General features: G+C 38.9%; 2 protein-coding genes across 3 annotated transcripts; one reads left to right on the top strand and one right to left on the bottom strand.

The window, feature by feature from the left end:
* The first annotated feature begins 455 nt into the window (after window positions 1–455).
* On the top strand, window positions 456–10,186 carry PLA2G10 (phospholipase A2 group X). Its single transcript, XM_051631795.1, has 4 exons — window positions 456–1,103; window positions 4,215–4,380; window positions 7,113–7,219; window positions 9,650–10,186. The coding sequence occupies exons 1-4, from the start codon at window positions 1,040–1,042 to the stop codon at window positions 9,793–9,795; spliced, it is 483 nt and encodes a 160-aa protein (XP_051487755.1). The 5' UTR covers window positions 456–1,039; the 3' UTR covers window positions 9,796–10,186.
* Window positions 10,187–10,822: 636 nt separating this feature from the next.
* Window positions 10,823–19,801, bottom strand: BFAR (bifunctional apoptosis regulator). Of its 2 annotated transcripts, none has more exons than XM_051631793.1 (8): window positions 19,669–19,801; window positions 16,181–16,511; window positions 15,208–15,409; window positions 14,688–14,857; window positions 13,932–14,076; window positions 13,523–13,693; window positions 12,878–13,080; window positions 10,823–12,012 (listed from the first exon to the last, which is right to left on the bottom strand). In XM_051631793.1, the coding sequence occupies exons 2-8, from the start codon at window positions 16,444–16,446 to the stop codon at window positions 11,820–11,822; spliced, it is 1,350 nt and encodes a 449-aa protein (XP_051487753.1). In that variant the 5' UTR covers window positions 16,447–16,511; window positions 19,669–19,801; the 3' UTR covers window positions 10,823–11,819. The 2 variants fall into 2 exon arrangements, with proteins under 2 accessions (XP_051487753.1, XP_051487754.1); XM_051631794.1 differs by lacking the exon at window positions 19,669–19,801 and adding an exon at window positions 18,042–18,121.
* Window positions 19,802–19,854: the final 53 nt, after the last annotated feature.

Genomic DNA, 19,854 nt, shown 5'->3' with positions numbered 1-19,854 from the left:
ATTTAAAAAAAAAACTTTTTTTGTTTTTCTCTCTTCTCCCTTATGTTAGCAGTGTAAGCCTCAATGGGATCCACTGTGATCATATCCTGGAGTATAATAATGCCAAAAGAAAAGGAAGAAAACAAAACACAGGAAAAAAAAAAATCCATACCCAGAATTTCAGGGGTCCTGATTGCTTTAACCACTGACAGGAAATGCAGTGGTTTCAGTACAATAATAAAAGATCTGATAAAATATTTGGAGCATATGATCAAGGAAAACATCACATAAAAGCAGGCAGCGTTTTCTGTTGAGGGGGCAATAAAAATGTGACTGCAACATAGCATCTAGTTGTAAATTTAACCAAATAATACAAGAGTTGGAATTGAAAAAAATATGCAAAGACTACACAATGTACAGAAAAATATTCACTATAAGATTCTCTTGTGGTTGAGGGAAAGTTAAAAAGTTATTTTGATTGAGCTACAAATACCAATAAACAGTTTAGGAGTGAGTTGTTCTTTGGTCTTCCAAGAAAAGTAGCAATTGGGAGATTAATTTTGGCAAATTCGGGCTACAGGTACAGAGTGTGTGTTCAGCACTGGTTATAACTAACCACTGGAATAATTTATAACACAGTTCACTGCCATCTTGACTCTTCAGATCTAGATGAAATTATCTAGGAAGTGCTGCTGTAAATCAAAAAGAAATTACACCTATCAGAGCAGTAAAGTCCTGGAGGAGCGGAACGGGGGCTCCTTCATCAGAGACAAGCAGACAGCTTGACTGCAGGGTTCCCTCTGGGTCTGCACGGCGCTTCGCTGCCGAGTGACAGGTCCCAGCTCTCCCCAACTCTTCCAGCGACAGCTCCTCCCTTCTGGCCAGATGGACAACCAGCGTGGTCTTCAGCTAGGGCTTCGGGCGACCTGCTCGGGGCAGAAAGCAGCCTTTTATAGCCGGCACGCAGCTGCCCTGGCTCACACCTACGCTCCGCTCCCGGCGCGAGGCACTTCCATCCCTGCCGGCCCCGGGACCCGCAGACCAGCCCGCCGCGCTGCCCATGGGACCCCTTCGCCCGCCGCTGCCCCTGCGGCCGACCCTGCTGCTGCTGCTGCTGCTGGCCGGTGAGTAGAGCCGCTGCGGGGCCGAACGGGCCAGCCCGGGGCTCGGGGGAGCGGAGCCGGCAGGGAAGGGCCCGGGCCAGCCCCGCGGAACGCGCCCGCCCCGCCCGGAGCTGCGCACCCCGAGAGATGGGGCTTGCTGGGCTTGCTGGCCCCTGGGGAGGGGAGGAGCGGGGGGAGGAAAGAGCGTTAGGGGAAAGCGCCATGGCAGGTGAATACCTTCATGCTTTGAAAAGTACTGTTAATTGGGTGTAAGCCACCCAAACGGAGCAGACAGACGCCGGCTGCCCCGACAGCCCAGCCGTTCCTCTGCTTCCACCCGCAGCGCGGGAGCTCTGCCGGGGGGGCTCGCACCACTTCTGTGAAGTCCAGCGGTAACGTGCAAGGGCGGTAAAAAATCAGCGTTTAAAACCATACTGCGGGTTGCACGTGCAATAACAGTATTTCTACAAAGCAAAGACATCTACCCACACCTTTCTCCTGGGTATCACAGAGCACTGTCTCTGAGCCCCTGAAGTTACAAAGCAGTTAAAAAACTAGGAACTGCCACAGCTGAGATTGCCTGCAAAACCATAACTGGGTTATTCTGAATGAATGAGTCAGTCTTTATGAATAAATTATGATGCGAGAATGTAATTAATGGACCCCTGCCTCATACGTGAGCATAGCTAACTAGTCACTTTGCAAGTATTTTGTTTTTTGTCTCCTGCTTATTAAATAAATGTCCTATTTATTAAGCAGTATTAAAGACTAGTTGTAATTATTTCAGCCCATTTCCTCATAGGTTTTCTAAGGTATTCACCAGTATATGGATATACTTGATTCTTTCACACTTCTGTGAAATTATATTATCACCTCTCTTTTTCAGATAGGTAGGTGAGCTGACACAGAACAGCAACCACTCGTTTTAGGTTCCTGTGGCAACATGTTAGAACATGATTTTACCCACAACTACTTAAAATGGTGTGGAACTTCAACTACTCAAACCCTGGCTCTCACCGAGTGCTGCAGTAGCTTGGTACTCCAACCCCAGGATATTCAGCAGGCTGGGAGCACACCATTAGTGAATATCAGTAGGCATTGTTTTAAAGTGATTAAATTAACTTCGTGTTTAACCTTTGTGACAGCTGCAAGGACAAAATCCAGTTTTTCAGAATAGCATTCAGCTGCCTTAATTAAGATATTCTTGTTTGTCTTCTTGCACTATTTTTCGTGCAAAGTCACCAAACCAAATATTGAAATTAGAAGGACCCTGAGGACAAGAGCCTCCATTCATTCTTAAAACGTATTTTGTGCACAGTTCAAATGCAGCAGTGTCTGGGGTGGGAAAAAAGGCAGTCATGTGGCTACAGACCATAAGGTAAGGTGCTTGCATAATGGGGCTAACTTAAGGCCCCACCAAGCTCACTGCCCCAGTTCTGCTTCCTGACCTCGGCCTCACTTCAGTCCCTGGAAAGGTCATGGAGCAAATCCTCCTGGGGACTGTCACAAGTCAACTGAAGCACATGATTGGGAAAAGCCAATATGGATTCAACAGGAGCAAATCATGCTTGACAAACCTGATGGCCTTCTACAACCAAGTAACTCACGCAGTTGATGCAGGGTGAGTGGTGGACATTATCTACCTGGACTTTTCCAAGGCTTTTGATATGATCCCCACAGCCTCCTCCTGGAGAAACTGACTCATTAAGGCCTTGACAAGTGGTCTGTGTGGTGTGTGGGGAACTGGCTGACAGACCATACCCAGAGGGTGATAGTAAATTTTTCACCACGAGGACAGTCAAATATTGGAATAGTCTCCCAAGGGAAGCGGTAGATTCCCCCACATTGGACAGTTTTAAGTCTCAGCTTGACATGGTGCTGAGCCATCTCAGATGAACTATAGCTGTATCTTAAAGGGTTGTCCCAGATGATCCTTGAGGTCCCTTCCAACCTTGCATTCTATGATTCTATGATTTTATTGAACTCAGCTGGGACACAGACTTTTCCTTTGGTCATATTCAGAATATCTAGAGGACAATACAGGCTTGATTTACTCCTGGATGTCCAGATGCTGTAACACTAGTAATTGCAATGGTATAATAATACAGTTATTCTGTAGAAAAATAAGTATCAAAGCCTTCAATTACAAAGTCTTAATATTTTTTCTGCTCTCACAGATATTATCAATTATTAAAGCTTATGTGTTTCCCAATCTACATCCAGTACTGAGAGTAAGGTTAATAAACTGTTCTCCTCATACAAAAATAAATCATTAGTTTAGTTAGTAAGACAACTCTCATCACCAGCTTTCTGCTAATTTGTTTTGTACTCATCCAACTTCTTAAGAACTGCTGTAAATAGCTTGAAGCTGCACCACAAGGAAATGCTGCCCATTGCTATTAATGCTCTTCCATGCGTTACCTCAACATCAGTGATGACATGAAGCCCTAAAAACGTCATATGGTGTCTCAGTATTTATCTGCTGACCTAGACCTCCTGCTTTAGTACTGACATGGGATAAAGTTCCTAAATACAGTCCTGTTTTGCCGAAATAATGCTGAGAATACCTTAAACAACAGCAAAACCCAAAGAAAATGAAACAGAAAAAAAAAAAGCAACACTTCTTTGAATTTCCCTGGAAATTACTCCAAACAACTGCCACCCACAGCTTCTTTGTCTAAAAATTAGGAAAAACAGAACTGTCCATAGAGGACAGATTTGTACAAATGTAAAATATTACACTCTCCAAAATAGCAACACAGACAAAATTGCATGCTACAACAAGGAGAAAATACTGCAATGCTTAGGGCATCTAAACTTAGCAGATTAGTGGTCCTAGACCAAAGAACATATGCTAGTCCTTGCCAGTTACGGGGCTGGAAATGACTCAAGCCTACCATTGCATGCTGCCTTGATGGGAGGAAACCACTGCAGCTAATCAGAATGTTGTTCAGTATTCCGTTCCCTATACACGGAGTTAAGAAGGTACTGGGGTCAAGGAGCATGGCCCCAAAGAGTCAAAAAGAAAACCTTTATTGTTTTCAAGTACTGATGTTTGTTATCAAAGCTTAAAAAAATAATTATTTTATCTGCATGTTTGATTCAAGAAAATAAATAAAGTTTTTCTTTCAGTTTATAAAGACACTCTTGGGGAAGCTCATTTTAGAAATCGAAGAGGAATTCTTGAATTAGCTGGAGCAATTAGATGCACCACAGGACGATCTCCCTTTGCCTACCTACGTTACGGATGCTACTGTGGTCTGGGAGGAAGAGGATGGCCCAAGGACAGAGTAGACTGGTAAGAGTAACTATTTGATTAATTGAATGCTGATTGTATGCAGATGACAGAGCAAAAGAACTAATGTTTGAATTAGGCCTATTTAATATCAGTGAAGGAGATGAGTTTAAACACCTCAGACTGCTAAGAAGCTTTGAAGCATTACAATTGTGTTCCTGTAGATCTACATGAGTCCTACCTGCCTTTAACTCAAACTCTCAGTGCATTAATACTGGATTCCAGTACAATCGAGTTCCTGTGCTGTTGCTGTTTGGCCAAGGGCTGAAGAAATTAAGTCTTCTTGGAGAAAGAAGCTTTAAAGCTCAAACAATAAAACTATATATAAAAAGAAAATAAATTAATTAAAAATGTTTTGATTCTACTGCCATCCAGCCATTTGATTAGTATTAAAAATAATACATATAAATTATTACAAATTTAACCTGTTGAAAAATAACTTTTGGATAAAAGGCATAAAAAATTTTTCCTAAAGTAATGCTAAAAACAGACCTTTGTATTTAGTACTAAATCTGAGCATAACAATTACCATCAATTTGATTAATAACTGAGTATTAGCCGACAGGAAGGTAATTTTCTGGTTACAGTAAAGGTGTCTCATTTTCCAGTTTTTCATCATAATGATATATTTCCCCACTGTGTGTGACACCTCAAGGTCTGATTTATCAGACAGATATATAAGAAATTAAAAGGAAAACAAGTATCACTTTTAGGGTAGACTATACAGGAAGTTCAAATCTGATTTTTTTTTAATAAAGATTCTAGTTGTGATTGGACCTAAAACTTTTAGAAGCTTTGCCTACATATTTAAAAGTTTTTGGATGTGTAATCTGTATTTTTAAAGATAATTCTGTGTAATGTAGTTGCTGCTTTAATGATTGGGAACACACACAAATGGAAGTGGCTGTTATTACTTCTGGTCATCTGTATACCTGTGGATATTGATGGAGAATCTGCAGTTTGCCAGTTTTTCAATGTGGGCCATTTTTTTCACTTTGGAGAAGTCCCACAGTAGCAAGAGGCCCCTTCTTTACGAAACACAGTTAGCTATTCGTGATCTGGGTTTTAACAGCTACAGAGGGTTAGGAACAAGCCAGAAGTGAGTGTACTTACTCTGCAGCCTTTGAAAATACTCAAGAATTGCACTGAGTGTAGAGACAAACATTCTTATCAATTTTGATTTCTTAAAGTTTTCAGCTACCTTGTGGGCTGTTTACATTCAGAAATACGCCTGAAAAAAAGTGAAAATACAGAAATACTTGATCTGAGGTACAAATGTCTGTAATGGGATTATTCAAATAATGAGTTGCAATTTAGATTTTTGCCTGCCACTTACCAACCTTCAGGTTGAGATAATCGTATATTGCTTTCATAAGATAAAATGTAGAATCCTTAAGGATTTGTTTTTACTTAAAATATTTTAAAAAAGAAAGAATGTAATTATTTTTAAACAGATTAAGATAGATTACACTATTATTTCCTGGTTTATTTACCTAGCACTCCATGACAACTCACTAGAATGTAACTTTTTAAGTATTTCTATGCATGAAATGGATGTATTGAGCTACTTCACTGGCATGTGCTTTTCAGCTCTTACATACCACAGAATTTTTAAATGGAGATTTGCGTGGCATTACCAAGTAATTATTTAATAAGCATAGGAAAATCGGTAATTGCAAGTTAGAGCTCTCAGCATTAACGTTTTCTATTGCAGACAAATTCCTCAGGCAATCTAAATGTCATCTAAACACCTGTGCCTAAAATAATATGATGGTTTTAGGCTACCAGGAGAAAACTGTATGACTGAATGCAGAGAGCTCACCGAGACATCCTGTACTCTCATGGAGGAGAAAAAAAATACACATGTAATTAGTTTGCAGCAAAAACTTACAAGCCATCTGATTTCAGGTCCTTGTTACCTCCCCTACTTGCTATTATGAGCTTGCAATGACTCTATGCCAGAAGATAAATTCTTTTTTAAAGCATTAAAATATGCCATTATTGCTTACCTGTACTGTCCAGTTCCATAATGTGACAGAAAAATAATATTCTATTCATTGTCCCAATTATGACCAGAACAATTTTGAAATAATAATAATTTTGGACAATTTTCCAAATTTTCTCATGATCTGAGCAAACCATTTTCATTATATTATGGAACTAAACAGCACCTGTGCCTACTCATTACTGAACATTGCACCTATTCTCAGCTTTCCCACCACCACCTAAGGACTTTGCTGTAAGATTACATTTATGATAGTACACGACAGACTAACAAGGCTGTTTCTCCCTTCCCTGTAGAAAGTTTTACAAGCATCAATAGGTGGCAGAAAAATAGATCATTCATTATCTGACAGACTGTTCTGGCATTTAATCTTTTTCTTGGGAGGGGCTAGGAGAGAGGCACATCCCCATCAAAGTTTATTGTGGTTAAAACTGAGAATGCTGTAAAGATTCTTTGTATGTTCATCTATGACAAAGTTCAACTAGATCCACGTGTATTTGACATTTCACTCATCACTGATTACCTGAAAAAGTAATTATTTTTTTCCAGGTGGTCCTTTAAACAATTATCCCGTTTTGATTCCTGAGCAAGAAACTTTGTACATTCCCATGTGTTGACTGTTTTATTATTTCACAGCCTGTAGAAACATGCTGCTAAAACCCATCCAGATTATGTGCCCATAGATGACCACAGTTATGAATTAAGGCAAGCCCCTTTCTGTTACTCTCAGGTGCTGCTTTAACCATGACTGCTGCTATGAGAAGGCAGAACAAGCAGGTTGTCACCCTAAGACAGAAAGGTACCACTGGGAGTGTGAAGACAATGCTGCAGTGTGTGGTGAGTGAAGAGCTCCAGTTGTTTTTGGTTTTCTTTTGTTTTGGGTGTTTTGTTTTTTAATATACTTCTATTAATTGTCCTAGTGACTTCATAGAAACACATTTTCTTTACTAACTGTAAAATTCTTATTTTACTGTCCTTCCTTTTGTGAGTTTTTTTGCCAGGGTAAGCTGTGCCTCCAGAAAGCACAGCTGTATCAAGCCACCAAATGCACTTTCTTCTTCTTAATCCCCACCTACTGCCATACACAAGCAAACAGAATTCTGAGCTACAAGCTTCTATTACCCTTCCAGAAAACACTACCAAACTCCCCCTACTCTTTTTCTCAGCACTTGCATATGTTGAGGAACCCATTACAGCTATTAAAAAATGATCCTTTTTATAGTTAGCAGAAAATATTTCACATTATTTTTATGATGGACAGTTTTTGGCATGCTTTCCACTGACCAGCTTCACAGCCCACAGTGAGTGGCTACAATTTATGAATGAATTCACAATTACAACTTGCCAATTCAAAATCTGAGGTAATAAAATGTTTGATTAATGTATTTATGGAAGTAACTTGTGCACAACCCATAAAATGTTGATTGGAAAGTATTTACATAATTAATATAAAAGTAGCAACTTGGGTGATCACATCGTGATAAATTTTGTTCAATTGCTACAAAATATGTAATATACTTGTCCTACTATAGTTCAAAAGAGAAAGACAAGGAGATCTCAACAAAACAAACAAAAATGCTTAACAGGAAAAGCAGATTTTCTTTTAGATTATTTGTTCACAACTCCCAAAGTTTTAGCAAATATTTTACAATACCCTCAATGCACTTCTTGTAACTTCTCACAAGCCCCTGACATTTGCAGGGATTTTTCTTGTCAATAGGTTTCGGATTTTTTTTTTGTTGTGGTTTTTTTTATGTTTGTTTTTCGGTTTCTTTGGTTTGTGTGTTGTTTTTTAAAATCAGGTGCTAGGTGAGTTACTTTGCATGACATTTTATACTACCGCATGGAATGCAAATCAGCTTAAGAATTGGTTATTATTTGCACCACAAAAAACACAGACCTTTACACAAGGTTGTTTACCAGTCCAAGTTTCTCACCAATGTATTTTAAAGGCAACACAGCCTGTCCAGAGAAAACACAAAACCCTCTCATTCCACAACTCAAGTTAGAATTTTCTTGACCTGAAATAAAATGAAAGTTTTTTTACACTCTTTCCTTTACACCCCTTCATTCAACCCGTACTTAACCCAAGTGTTTACCTTGTGCAGAATCTCTACAAGCTCCTCCTCTGCTCCAGAACTACTAAGTGTCTTCTCTCTCAAACTACAAGCTCCTGTTCCAGTGCAAAAGCTGACAATATTTAGAATACTGGCCAAGATAGTAGGCATGTAATAAAAAAACAAAGCTGGAACAAAGTCCTTGGTGTACCATGGAGAAGATTAAGTTTGCAGCAATAACACAAGAAGGAATAGCTCTTCTCAGTTAATGTCTGGAGTTTTTTCATCCTATCCTGTTGGTTTATGCTACTAAAGCTATTGAGTAGTTCTTAGCGTAGTTAGTTGCAGTACCAACATATACACATTCAGCACATTTCCATTTCATAGCAATTTGAGTTCATTCACAAAACTGAATGCTTGCTCTGCTCCTAGACAAATCACAAGCAGAGATTCAGCTAAGCTTTCAAAATATTAAATAAACAGACAAAATAAAATAAAGGATTCATCAGACAGTTGCAGAGAAAAAAAAACACACAAGTCTGGGTTGGCACAATAAAACCAAAATTCAGTGCTGTGCAAGAAAATGTTCATATCAAAAATCTGTTAAGTTACAGCACTACAATTATAAAACAAATATGGCCAGACATGGATTTTATCATACTTGAACAGACTTTACTTACCTTCTTACTGAAGGCCTCAATAAAAAAGGTGGGCAATTTAATGTGAACATGCAACATCTTTGCATCCCTTATTTCACATATATAATTTTAATGCTACATCCTTCAGTAGATTAAAGCCTATGTGAAATGGAAAAGGTCTTCCCAAACTGGAGTTTCACTAGAGTAACAAGGTGGGCAGGGAAGGTCACATACCACTTTCTGAAGAGGAATCAATTATCAAGAGTTCCTGTACTAATTAATGTGGAGTATTTTAGTCTTTATTCTATTTTTCACCTGCCAAGGTAGTTCCACTGATTATCAGTTGTCACTAAACCAAACCATACTTGTGTATTTTCTGTTGTTGAGATGTCCTAGCATGGAGCTCTGTCTAAAGAACAGAAAGGCAAAATAAGTAAATCTTACTGATGCTCAAGACAGTTCCTATTGCATTTGAAATATAATAATAGAGCGTGAGGTAGCAATTCTCGGTATTCCATTTGGTATTTTTACTTTCTTCAGACTAATATAAAACTTAATGTGTTTTCTTTCAGACTCACTAGAAGACCAATGTCAAAAAATGGCATGTGAATGTGATCGTGAAGCTGCCATATGTTTTTCTAAAGCTCCCTATCATACAAAATACCTTTTGTGGCCAGACTTCATGTGTGGTGAGATTCAGCCTTTATGTAGGTATTAGATGTCAGACTTTATGAGAACTCTGTATGTATTGAAATCTAAAATGCCTTTTTTTTGGTCACAGTAATGAAAACTAATTATTTTCCCCCTTCTTGATCCTCCTTCCTGCCACATCAGCCTCTCTACCCTAAAATGGCCAAAGTAAACATTTGACCTCTCACTTACTTTCTACAGTGCACAGACCAAAAGCAAATTCATTAGTTCTGTGTAAGCTTTTATAGATTAAATAGGAATTTATCACCTTAAGGAGTAAATGACTTAAAATTGATTTTATTTATATTCAGATTCACAGATTTTTCAGATTTGTAATATTCACTGTAAATGTTAATCCCCCCTCCACTGGACATAAGATACAAATCACTTTTCCACTAGCATTTACAATTGTTAACTTTGTGCCCTCTCATCTATATTAAAAAATTATTAAGCCTAATTTAACTTTTGTATCTCATTCACTTTAAGTAGTCCTGACTGTATTTAAAAATGCCTATTTTTTTTTTTTTTTCTAGTATTTACTTTTAAAATACAGTTTTCTAAGAAGTTGTTCGTTTGATATGGCTCAAGCTGCTTACTCTATGTACACCCTGAGTTTTCTTTGGACACAGGGAGAAGTTCTACCCTTGAAACTTCAGGGCCAGATTTAAAAGTATAAATGCAAACCATCACCAGAACAGATACACAAAAAAAGCAGCAGTCACTGGGACCAACTGCCTTCCCCATAAGTGTTTGATCTTAGATAGTACGAGTTTGCAAAGTTCAGAAGTCTATGTTCCTCATAAGGATGTAAAGATGATTTTAGCTCAGGTCACTTCATAGTTTTTTGAAACCTCATAAGAAATCAGTAACACAAATTGCTAAGTAATATAATTAGCAGTTATGAAAAAGTGGAATAGTTTAAGAACATGGAGTATTTTATGTCTACTTTCACCCACCTCAACATACTTAAAAGATGTAGGGCTACAGAACAAGTTTACACAAGTAATGACAAGTATTTCAATATAAAACAAAATAACACTTCTTTAGGAAGGACGAAGATTTCAAAAGAGATCTTTAATCTTTAAAAATTGTAAAAAGCAAATTTAAATTTCATATTAATGAAGCAAATGAAAAAAAAAACAAACCAATACAGAATGCAAGGGGACAAAGCTCTTTAAAAAAAAAAAAAATCTAACTTTTGCTTCAGTCAAAAACCACACATTAACAAATGGCAATCCTGTTTACACAAAATAACTTTCCAGTCAATATTTGCTCACAAATCAAGATACACACTTTATATTGCAGAAAGATGTCATTACAGTGTCAGGTCACTTTTCCAAAATAATTTTTTTTTAAGAGATAACCCTGAATTCAAGAACTAGCAACAGACTTCAAGAGAAGAGCACTAAGGAAGCTACTGATGAAGTCAAACCAATCTGAATGGCAATATCTCATTTTCCAAAACACAGAAAAACTCAAGCAGTCTTTGCCTTCAACAGCAAGAATTTTAGAACTCTGCTGTGACTTGTGTATTTCATAGTCACAACTTTATGTGTAATGCAGACTGAAAACATTGAAGTACTTTCAGTATCAAGCTTATCCAGGAAGAGCCTTCCTTTGGTAAACTTAAATTGACAAAAACATTGCTGATATGACATGCTAAGTTAAAAAAAAAAAATATAAAAATAAAAATAAATCAGTGTAGCTGTTCAGAAGACACTGATTGTAAGGCAGGCTTGAAAATAACCAGAATGCTCAGGAAAAGACAAGTCTGATTTGATCAAAAATAGGGTGCTATGACTGTAAGTTTGACATGGCTAAATCAGGAATGTTTTTGTTTGGTTTGTTGGGTTTTTTTGTTAGAAAATTCCTTTCAGATAATAAGCCCATCCTTAGATTTGGAAGCTTAGAGTAACTTACCTTAAGGCTTTTTTGCATGTTTAAGTTAACATAATCCACCATTTCCACTGCCACATATATAAAGAAAAAAAGCAAAGCATACTTCAAGTGTCCATTTTGGGAAGCTAAACAGCTCAAAAGTTCCAATGCCAGTCATTGCACTTGTGTCTCCAGACGCCTTACCTCTTTAACCACAAGATCAATGTTTATAATTGGATTAAAGTACAAGGCCCAGTAAAACAAACAATTGCAGACAAACTGAGGAATAAAAGGCCAAAAAATAGCAACAAAAAGACCCTGCGTTGACACCTTCCAGAAATGTCTCCACATTCTGTGAGGAACAGTCCTGTGAAAAAGGAAAGGGAGAGGCTTAGAGGAACTTTCTGCTTTGTTTTTACCATTCTAAGAAAAGCTAGTATGTGCTGCAGCCCCAAATAATTTAGCCCTTAGGCACCTGTAAAACATAACTGTGCACTCCAGAAAAAACTTCCTTAAAATAGCGTAGGACAAGCTGTTGTGTGAGGAAGCATTAAGTCAGTTTCTTGAGACCACGGAGCACAGCAGGGTGAGGGGCCAGATTCCAGGTGTGTCTCAGGTTAGGTCCCTGTACCCGTGTCCTGCCCCCTCGCGGCCGGCAGGGAAGGTGACAACCCAGCACACCAAAACGTTAGCTCTGCCGTGCAAGTTCTAAAAGTTACAAATAAAAAGATCACAGCAACTATGAAGTGATATTAATATGATTGAATTAAGGCTAAAGCAGTAACTGGAAAGAGCAATTCTGATCACCTATCAGAAATAATCAATGTAATTAAACTTATTTATGATCCTTTAGTAGCTGTATTGTAAGTGTATCGTAACAAAATTCTTCTGTCCTTAGTTCTCAGCTGACAGCTAACACCAGTTCCTATAAAAAAGCAATGCTTAAGGTAAAAGTCAGTATTTACCCAATGGTTAAGTACATGCTAATTACCATTACTGCATTTGCTACACTGGGATCCGTAAAAGCAGCTACAAGAAACCCTGTCAAGTATTCACAGAAATAAATAGTGAGCACTAGTACATATCTGGATTCAGATTCACATGTTCTTATTAACTTCTGAACTGTGGTTAACACTCATTTCAGTGAGCAACTTTGAAATCATAAGACTATTACTTTCTGTTTATAAGGCCATGTAAGTCCTACCCTCTTTGACAAGCTCAGTAAGACTTACTTCAGTTCTCTCCTTGACCAGAGCCTCCAGAAAGAGAACAACTCCAGAACAGAGAGCAACATAGCATTTACAATTATAAATCTTGAGGTCCAGTAGTGCACATCCAGCCAATCCCAAGCAAATTCAGCTATCAGCTGGTATGGCAAAAATAAATACTTTACAATGAATTCTCTCCACTGTTTCCAAGAAGGATCTTTAAGGTCCTGTAAATTAGCATAAAAAGGATGTTAATAATTTCCTATTAGACAGACACAATACTGACTTATTTCCACTATTCTTTTTTTGAAACTTTTTTTTTTCATACATCGAAAGCAGTAATTTATCTTTGCTATATTTTCTGGTAGATAATAACCTGGTAATTTCCATTAGATTAGAATAAAACAAAGACAGCCAGATCTTAAAATGCCATTTGTTATAATACGGGTATTTTGAGTGAACAACCTTTCTATAGTAATTTTAACCTAAAAAAAAAAAAATCAGATTCACAGATAACAAAACCAAGGAACCACTTACTTTCTAGGACTTGGGCTTTTTAAGTTGTAAAGAGATTAAATAGTTAATAATTACATCCCGTGCTTTTATCTGCTGGTCTTTTAAATGCTTATAACTAAAACAAGTAGTGTATTTAATATTTTGAACACTTACAACTAGTTTTGTGACAATATCTTCATACTTGTCTTCTTGTGTAGGGCAAATTGTGTGGATGAAAGGTAGGAAAGCTTCTGCATAATCAAACAAATACAGGTATAGCATACTGAGCCTTGGAGAACTTTTCAGTGCATAAAGAAGAAAGAGCGATTTTCCTGGATTTACTGCCTGGAAGGTAGAAAATGACCAAGTTTCAAACAATGAAAAAGTATGAAAGGGACATGCCAGATCGTAGATTTTTCTGGCAATCATTTTTCAAAGAATCATTTTTCAAATACACCAGTTCATTAGACTTTTACAAGGGTAATTCTACTACCTCAGTACTCCTGGCTTTGAGATAATTTTATTTTAAATATATTATTTTAAATATACTTAATATACGTGACAGACTTTATACAAAATTTACCTTATATTCCCAAAGGTTCTGTGGTGGTTTAACACCTAAAGTTTTCACACATTCCAGTTCTGCCATAATGGCTTTTCTATGGTTGCTGTTCTCTATACTGTAAGGGGCTTTTGTGAAATCCTCCTCTGTCAGTGTTAGAAGGAGTCTACAAAAGCAGAATTCAGAAGGTAAACAGTGCCTCTTCACCAAAAAGATATCACTAACATATTAGCAATTACGTAGTGAAACAATAAGCCACTGATAGAAGGTATCACCTTTTGGATTACACTCCATAAAGTGTTCTGAATCAACTGCGTCTCAGAGCCTGGGTTTTAAATATCCTTCATTTCAAGTTTTCTCTTGCCTGCTTTCAGCATGCAAATTTATCAGCTTGTTGGCTATTATTGAATACAGCTCTTCAGTACGTCACAGATCTAGTCTGGTCACCTGAAATCAAACCTAGAGCTCCTGGGTGGAGTGCAATAATGCATATAGCATATGCATATTTTCGTAAGAAAGAGAAGCGGGAGGGATGGATAATACATTAGCGGAATTTTATTTTCAGTATCATTTCAGTCTGCACTGTCAGCATTTAAAAGAGTTCTTAGAAAAATTTCATTTAGCTTGCTTAGTATCTACTACTAAAGCTTTCAACTACAGGTGTTAAATATTCCCACAATCTATGGATCAAAGTATGGTCACTTCACAATATGCCACCCCTAATAAAAGCTATTCAGTAGTCTAATCAAAAGATAGCTGTTCTTGACAGCCTCTCACCTTCCATTCACCTTCTCCAGTAAAAATCTTTCTTTATAATGCAAAGCCCATGGACCCAGCTGCTCTAGCCAAACTATCACTTCCTCAGCAGTCCATTTAGCAACAGGCTTATGGACAAGAAGATCTTCTTCAAATTCTCTGCTACTCCAGTGATACCCGAGTAGAACTACCTATAGGTAGATTAAAAAACAGAAAAAAGGAAACAAAAAGGAAAACAAAAACAAGAAATAATTTACCTGCAGAGGAAATATATTAATGATACAAATAAACACACATTTTATGGATCCTACAATATTCAGGTTATAAGAAAGTATCTTGAAGCTTTACCCAACTTGTACAACTTCGTTTCCTGCATGTTGCAGCTGTAGCTCCTGGCAGACAAAGCCCCAAGTGCTGCCTTATTAACTCTGTGCAGCTGAAGTCTCTTCTGTGCTGACCATCTTCATGTGCAGGTAATTTAAGTATATTTGATTGCATGCTTAATGAAGGAAATAGGGAAAACCAACCAGATGAAACTTACTGCTACACAAGTTAAAGCTGTCAGAACGCCTGAGAAAAACCCTCCTCCTCGAGGATTAATTCTTCCTGTGTTCGGAACTGTAGGAATCTGGTCATTCCCATGCTTTTGGAAGGTTGCTAAGCTGCGGGCTATGTCACTGTTTTGCTGAATATCTTCTTTCCTTTGTTCAATGGCATCGGAAAATAGCTTTTCAATAACATCCCTAATGGGAAAAATATGTCATTGTACTGTAACTGTTGAGGCTTAACATTCAGAAAGGGGCCTAATTTTTGGATTTTTGCTTTTCAGCCTCTAATAAAGACTGTAATCTTTGAAAGCAAGAAAAAAACAGTTATTAATACTTAGTGAAGTTACATCAATTACTTCCAAACAACATTTTCCTTAGCTTCTAAAGATGGAGGAAGTTAAAATAGCACATTAAAAAAAAATACTTCTTACATAAAACTGGAGTTGTTGGGCTACTGGCTACCCTACTGTACCATCTATTTATTAAAATATTAACCTACAAGAAAATACTATAGACACAAGAACTTGTGGGTGATTCAAAACAGCAAAACAGTATTTCCAGCTGTGTTCTGCAATAAGATCCCATTTCTTCCTATAAATAACCTGTATTACAGAAATAATTACACAATTATCAAATATAATTGTAACTTAGAATTTTTAAGAAACAACCAGCTCTATTAAAAGATGCAAGCATCTTCATACTAAAAAAGGTTCCACCCTCTGCAACCCCCAAAAATTTCAAAGGGAAAAAAAACAAAACAAAGCAAACCAACCCACCCCTAGTTCCAGGCAGAAAAATGTGCTTGAACACATCAGTACAAGTGCAGAACATAAAAAACTTCTGAATGTCTTCGTGAGAGTGGTAGTTTTACTACAAAAAAACCTACAAAAATCTGCAGCAAACTCAAGCCACCAGACATCTAATTTTCATGATTTGAGACATACGAAAATGGCACAGCACACTCACCTGAGGAGAATGTTGACTTTGGGGAATCCTTCCCATTTTTCTCTACATTCGGGGCATTCGTTCTTCTTGGATGATACCCACCACAAGGCCAGGCAATGTCTACAGAAACTATGCCCACAGTTCAGGGTGGTGGGATTGACCAGAATGTCATAACAGCAGTGGCAGAGGAACTCACTCACTGATATCTGCCGACCGACCTCAGGAGTAGCATGGGTTTCAACTTCTGCCCTCTCCATTTCACCTCCTAAAGTCTCACCTTCTTCCATTTTCTTTTATGCTTTATGAAAACAGAAAGCTCTCTTGTGTCTTCAAACCAGGTAAGGCATTACTTCTGCAAAGCAACAAGACAAACCTCAGTAAGAGAAAAGCGAGCACAGAAGTTTAGAATTGCAACCAGTGTAATTTATCATTGTAATTCTTCTGTTGCTTTGGTGTTTTTAAACTTTTTAACTAACTTAGCTCTCCCCAAAATGAAACATGATCTTCTACTTTTTCAAAAACATATTCATCGCAAACTACGATCAAAACCGGATTTTAGATATAAGCAGCTGGGCTCAATCTCCCTGTATTTTCTTCTCCTGTGTTACATAACATATAAAAGTGAAAAAAAAAACCCTCACTACAATTCAGATTACTTTTGACAACTTTAATCAAGGTTTTAGTAAAAGACAGCAGTCAAAAGATATATAATTAGAAAATATCATCAGAGAATACAAAAATCAAACACCAGTACAATGTAATGATTTAATGTCCTCCATCGCTGTTCTTTGCATGTGTATGGAATAAAACATAACAAAGGTCAATGATAAATTGACCTGATAAATTGAAACTGCTGGGCAATGTTAAAAAAAATAAAATTTGATCCACAAAGTCATATGCTTCAGAATTTTAAGGGATTGATCTGCTTGTCATCTCAGTGAAGGACTGAACTCTGTATTAACCTTACTGGTTAGCTACTTGATGGTATTTCAGAAAATGCAGAATTTATTAGAGCTTTAAGACTGTTCCAAGCTTACAAAAATTATAAACCTGTTTGTTTGATGCTCCTACTATATTCTCTCAGATGGCTGTTTCTTAAGAAAAACACTGACCCAGATAATTTACTAGTCATGTACTACCAAGCTACCATCTGTCCCTCCAGAACAAGCACAAAGAGGTAAGCATGCAGTGTGGTAAAGAATAAAAATAAAAATAAAAATAATTAAAAATAAATATAAGCAGCAGAGAAATAAAACCTAATAGGGCAACTAGGATCCTCAGACTGCTTCCACACGTCTTTTCCCAACAAAGCAAAGATTGTTGCCTTTCTTTAGGACAAACCTGAAACATCACAAGAGAAGAAATAAAACCAAGGTTTTACACCTGAGCACATTGTTCTAGTTTTCCTGGAAGAGGCAAGAGGACTTCTTGGGTGCGAGCCCATTTCACCAGTCAGTCTCTACACCAAGCAGGAGGAGGGTCAGAAGTAGAAAGCTTACTAGCTCCTCTCCTGCCTCCTCTTGCCAACTTCAGCCCGTTTCCTCCCCTCGGCGCTGCTACCGAACCCGAGACACCGCGGGCCCGGCCCTGCAGCGCCGCTGCTCCCGCCCCGGGGCGAGGCAGGGCCCGTCTCGGGGGCGGTGCCCGCCCACCCCTGCCGGGCCCCGGGCCCCCGCCGCAGGGCCCGCCCGGCGCTGGGCCCCTCCGGCCGCCGGGCCTGGCGCCGCTCGGCGGGGCGCCGGGCGCTCTGTAGCCGCCGCGGTCTCTGCCCAGCAGCAGCAAGCGGGTCGGTAACAGCCCAGGGGAGCAGAGCCCACCGCTTTGTCAAGTGTTGTATTTCAGAGCTTTTAACATCGCCGGACAGGAAAACGACCACACTCACGTTGTCCGGAACGCGCTCACTTCCGCGTTGGTGAGAAGCCAGCTCCGGGTGCTGAGCGTGGCCCTACACACCCAGGTCATCGCCCTTCACAAACGCCTTGTTCAGGTTTGTTTTACTAGTTTAGATCCAGAGGTCTAAGCTCAAGTAAATGAGGTGCTAGTTTGACTGCAATGCTAACGCTTACTGCACCAGGTTGGCTCACACAGACTATTTTTACCACATCAGACTATATCTAAATATACACATTCACCATTATTTATATCAGTCTCTGTCCCCTTACTCTATTTCTTTTTGACTAGAGTCCAAAGACAACTGACTGATTTTTAAAGTACTGTTGAGGTGTGTATTTTCACACAGTGACACTTCAAGATTTTTGTTCTTGTTCCAGTTTGATACAAGCTACAAGTCCAGTTCAAACGGCATTTGAATTACCAAAGCCAGATAATTAGCTTTTTAATTACTGCACCAGTAGGCTTATGCAATGCTGTGGAAATGCAGCTTTTTTGTTCTGGTTTATAAAACTTTCATGTATGAAATAGCAATGTAGTCTTGTCACAAGCTGTTTTGTCTTGCTCTCTCCCAAGATGACCTAGAAAGTTTGAAAGCAGCCAGTCTTTTCTGGTGTAATTTAAAAACTGAGAGATTTTTATGAACTCTGATTCCAAACTACATTTTGAAGTAGAAAATACCTAATTTGTAACACATGTAACTATTAAGTAACTGCACTTTATTACAGCATCTTGTATTTTCATTTGCAGTTCAGCTTTAAGTGAATGAAGCAAAAAGTTCCTGGAATTTTCATCTACTTGGGGAAAAAAATCAGGTTTCTAAAATGGCCATTAAACACGTTAACATGCCATGAGCACTTTAACCAGAAACTGCAGGAGAGTTTCTTAAAAAATAGAGTAACATTTTGGGCTTCAGCCAATTTACTGCAAAATAGAAAAATCTCTACTACTACTTTAACTCACACCTTACTGAGCACTATTAAACCATAGAGATGATCTGCTGGGAGTGCACGTAGAATAAATCGCTCACACATGAAAAACTTGTATCTTTAAAAGCTCTCTCCACCTCATCCCGCGTAACTCTGTATCCTTCACTCTATGCAGAAATTATCTCCCAGTTTATGGAGATTTTTCCATCAGCTTTCAATCTGCTGGAAGCCCGGAAGATCCTTCACCTGCTGCGTGAACTCTGAACCTGCAGCACATGCCTGGACTCTCCACCATGTCCTTGGCCACAACTGCTTTCTGCTCTTGTGCAACACCTCCTCGCTCGGGCAGTTTCCTCCTCCTGCAGCACAGGTGCAGGGACAGCTCGCTGGGCGTTGGGCTTTTTTTTTTATGGTTATTCTACAAAGACGTGTGAAAACAACGATTTTATCATTTTAACAGGCAGACAAACGCTTCTTCCATACTACTTTAAACACAGTAGCTCCTCCAGACTTTTCATCAAGGCATAATCACCCGTAGTTCTCCACTATCCTCCTGACACCTCCTCAGCAAACGCCCATCCCTTCTTCCTAGTGCTAGTTCTGCCTTTCCGGTCCGAAAGGGAAAGCCTGTGTTTGCCGACATCCGTGACATTTCTAAATGCACAGAAAAGCAGCTGTAACAAGACTCACAGCTTTTCCGCTCCACAGCGGGCCGGGCTCTCCTCCCCGACGCAGCGGGCAGCTGAGGGGGCACTTTTCAGGCCTAACGGTCTCGCCGCCGCCGTTCCCAGCCCGGCGGACGGGCCGCCCCCCGGGAGCGGTTCTGCGGCGCCGCGCCCCGGCAGGGCGGGCCCGGGGCGGTGCGGGCGGAGGGAT

Source organism: Apus apus, chromosome 14 (genome assembly GCF_020740795.1).
Source record: "Apus apus isolate bApuApu2 chromosome 14, bApuApu2.pri.cur, whole genome shotgun sequence".
NCBI classification, from domain to species: Eukaryota; Metazoa; Chordata; class Aves; order Apodiformes; family Apodidae; genus Apus; species Apus apus.
This window is presented reverse-complemented; position numbering and strand designations above follow the sequence as displayed.

Bases quoted from the DNA above. Each gene is read 5' to 3' on its own strand.
- PLA2G10 (XM_051631795.1), top strand. From the start codon at position 1,040: ATGGGACCCCTTCGCCCGCCGCTGCCCCTGCGGCCGACCCTGCTGCTG. The intron at 1,104-4,214 runs GTGAGTAGAGCC...TTTTTCTTTCAG, and splicing joins GCTGCTGCTGCTGCTGGCCG to TTTATAAAGACACTCTTGGG. The intron at 7,220-9,649 runs GTGAGTGAAGAG...GTTTTCTTTCAG, and splicing joins AGACAATGCTGCAGTGTGTG to ACTCACTAGAAGACCAATGT.
- BFAR (XM_051631793.1), bottom strand. From the start codon at position 16,446: ATGGAAGAAGGTGAGACTTTAGGAGGTGAAATGGAGAGGGCAGAAGTT. The intron at 15,410-16,180 runs GTGAGTGTGCTG...TTTTCCCATTAG, and splicing joins AAAGTCAACATTCTCCTCAG to GGATGTTATTGAAAAGCTAT. The intron at 14,858-15,207 runs GTAAGTTTCATC...ATCTACCTATAG, and splicing joins CAGCTTTAACTTGTGTAGCA to GTAGTTCTACTCGGGTATCA.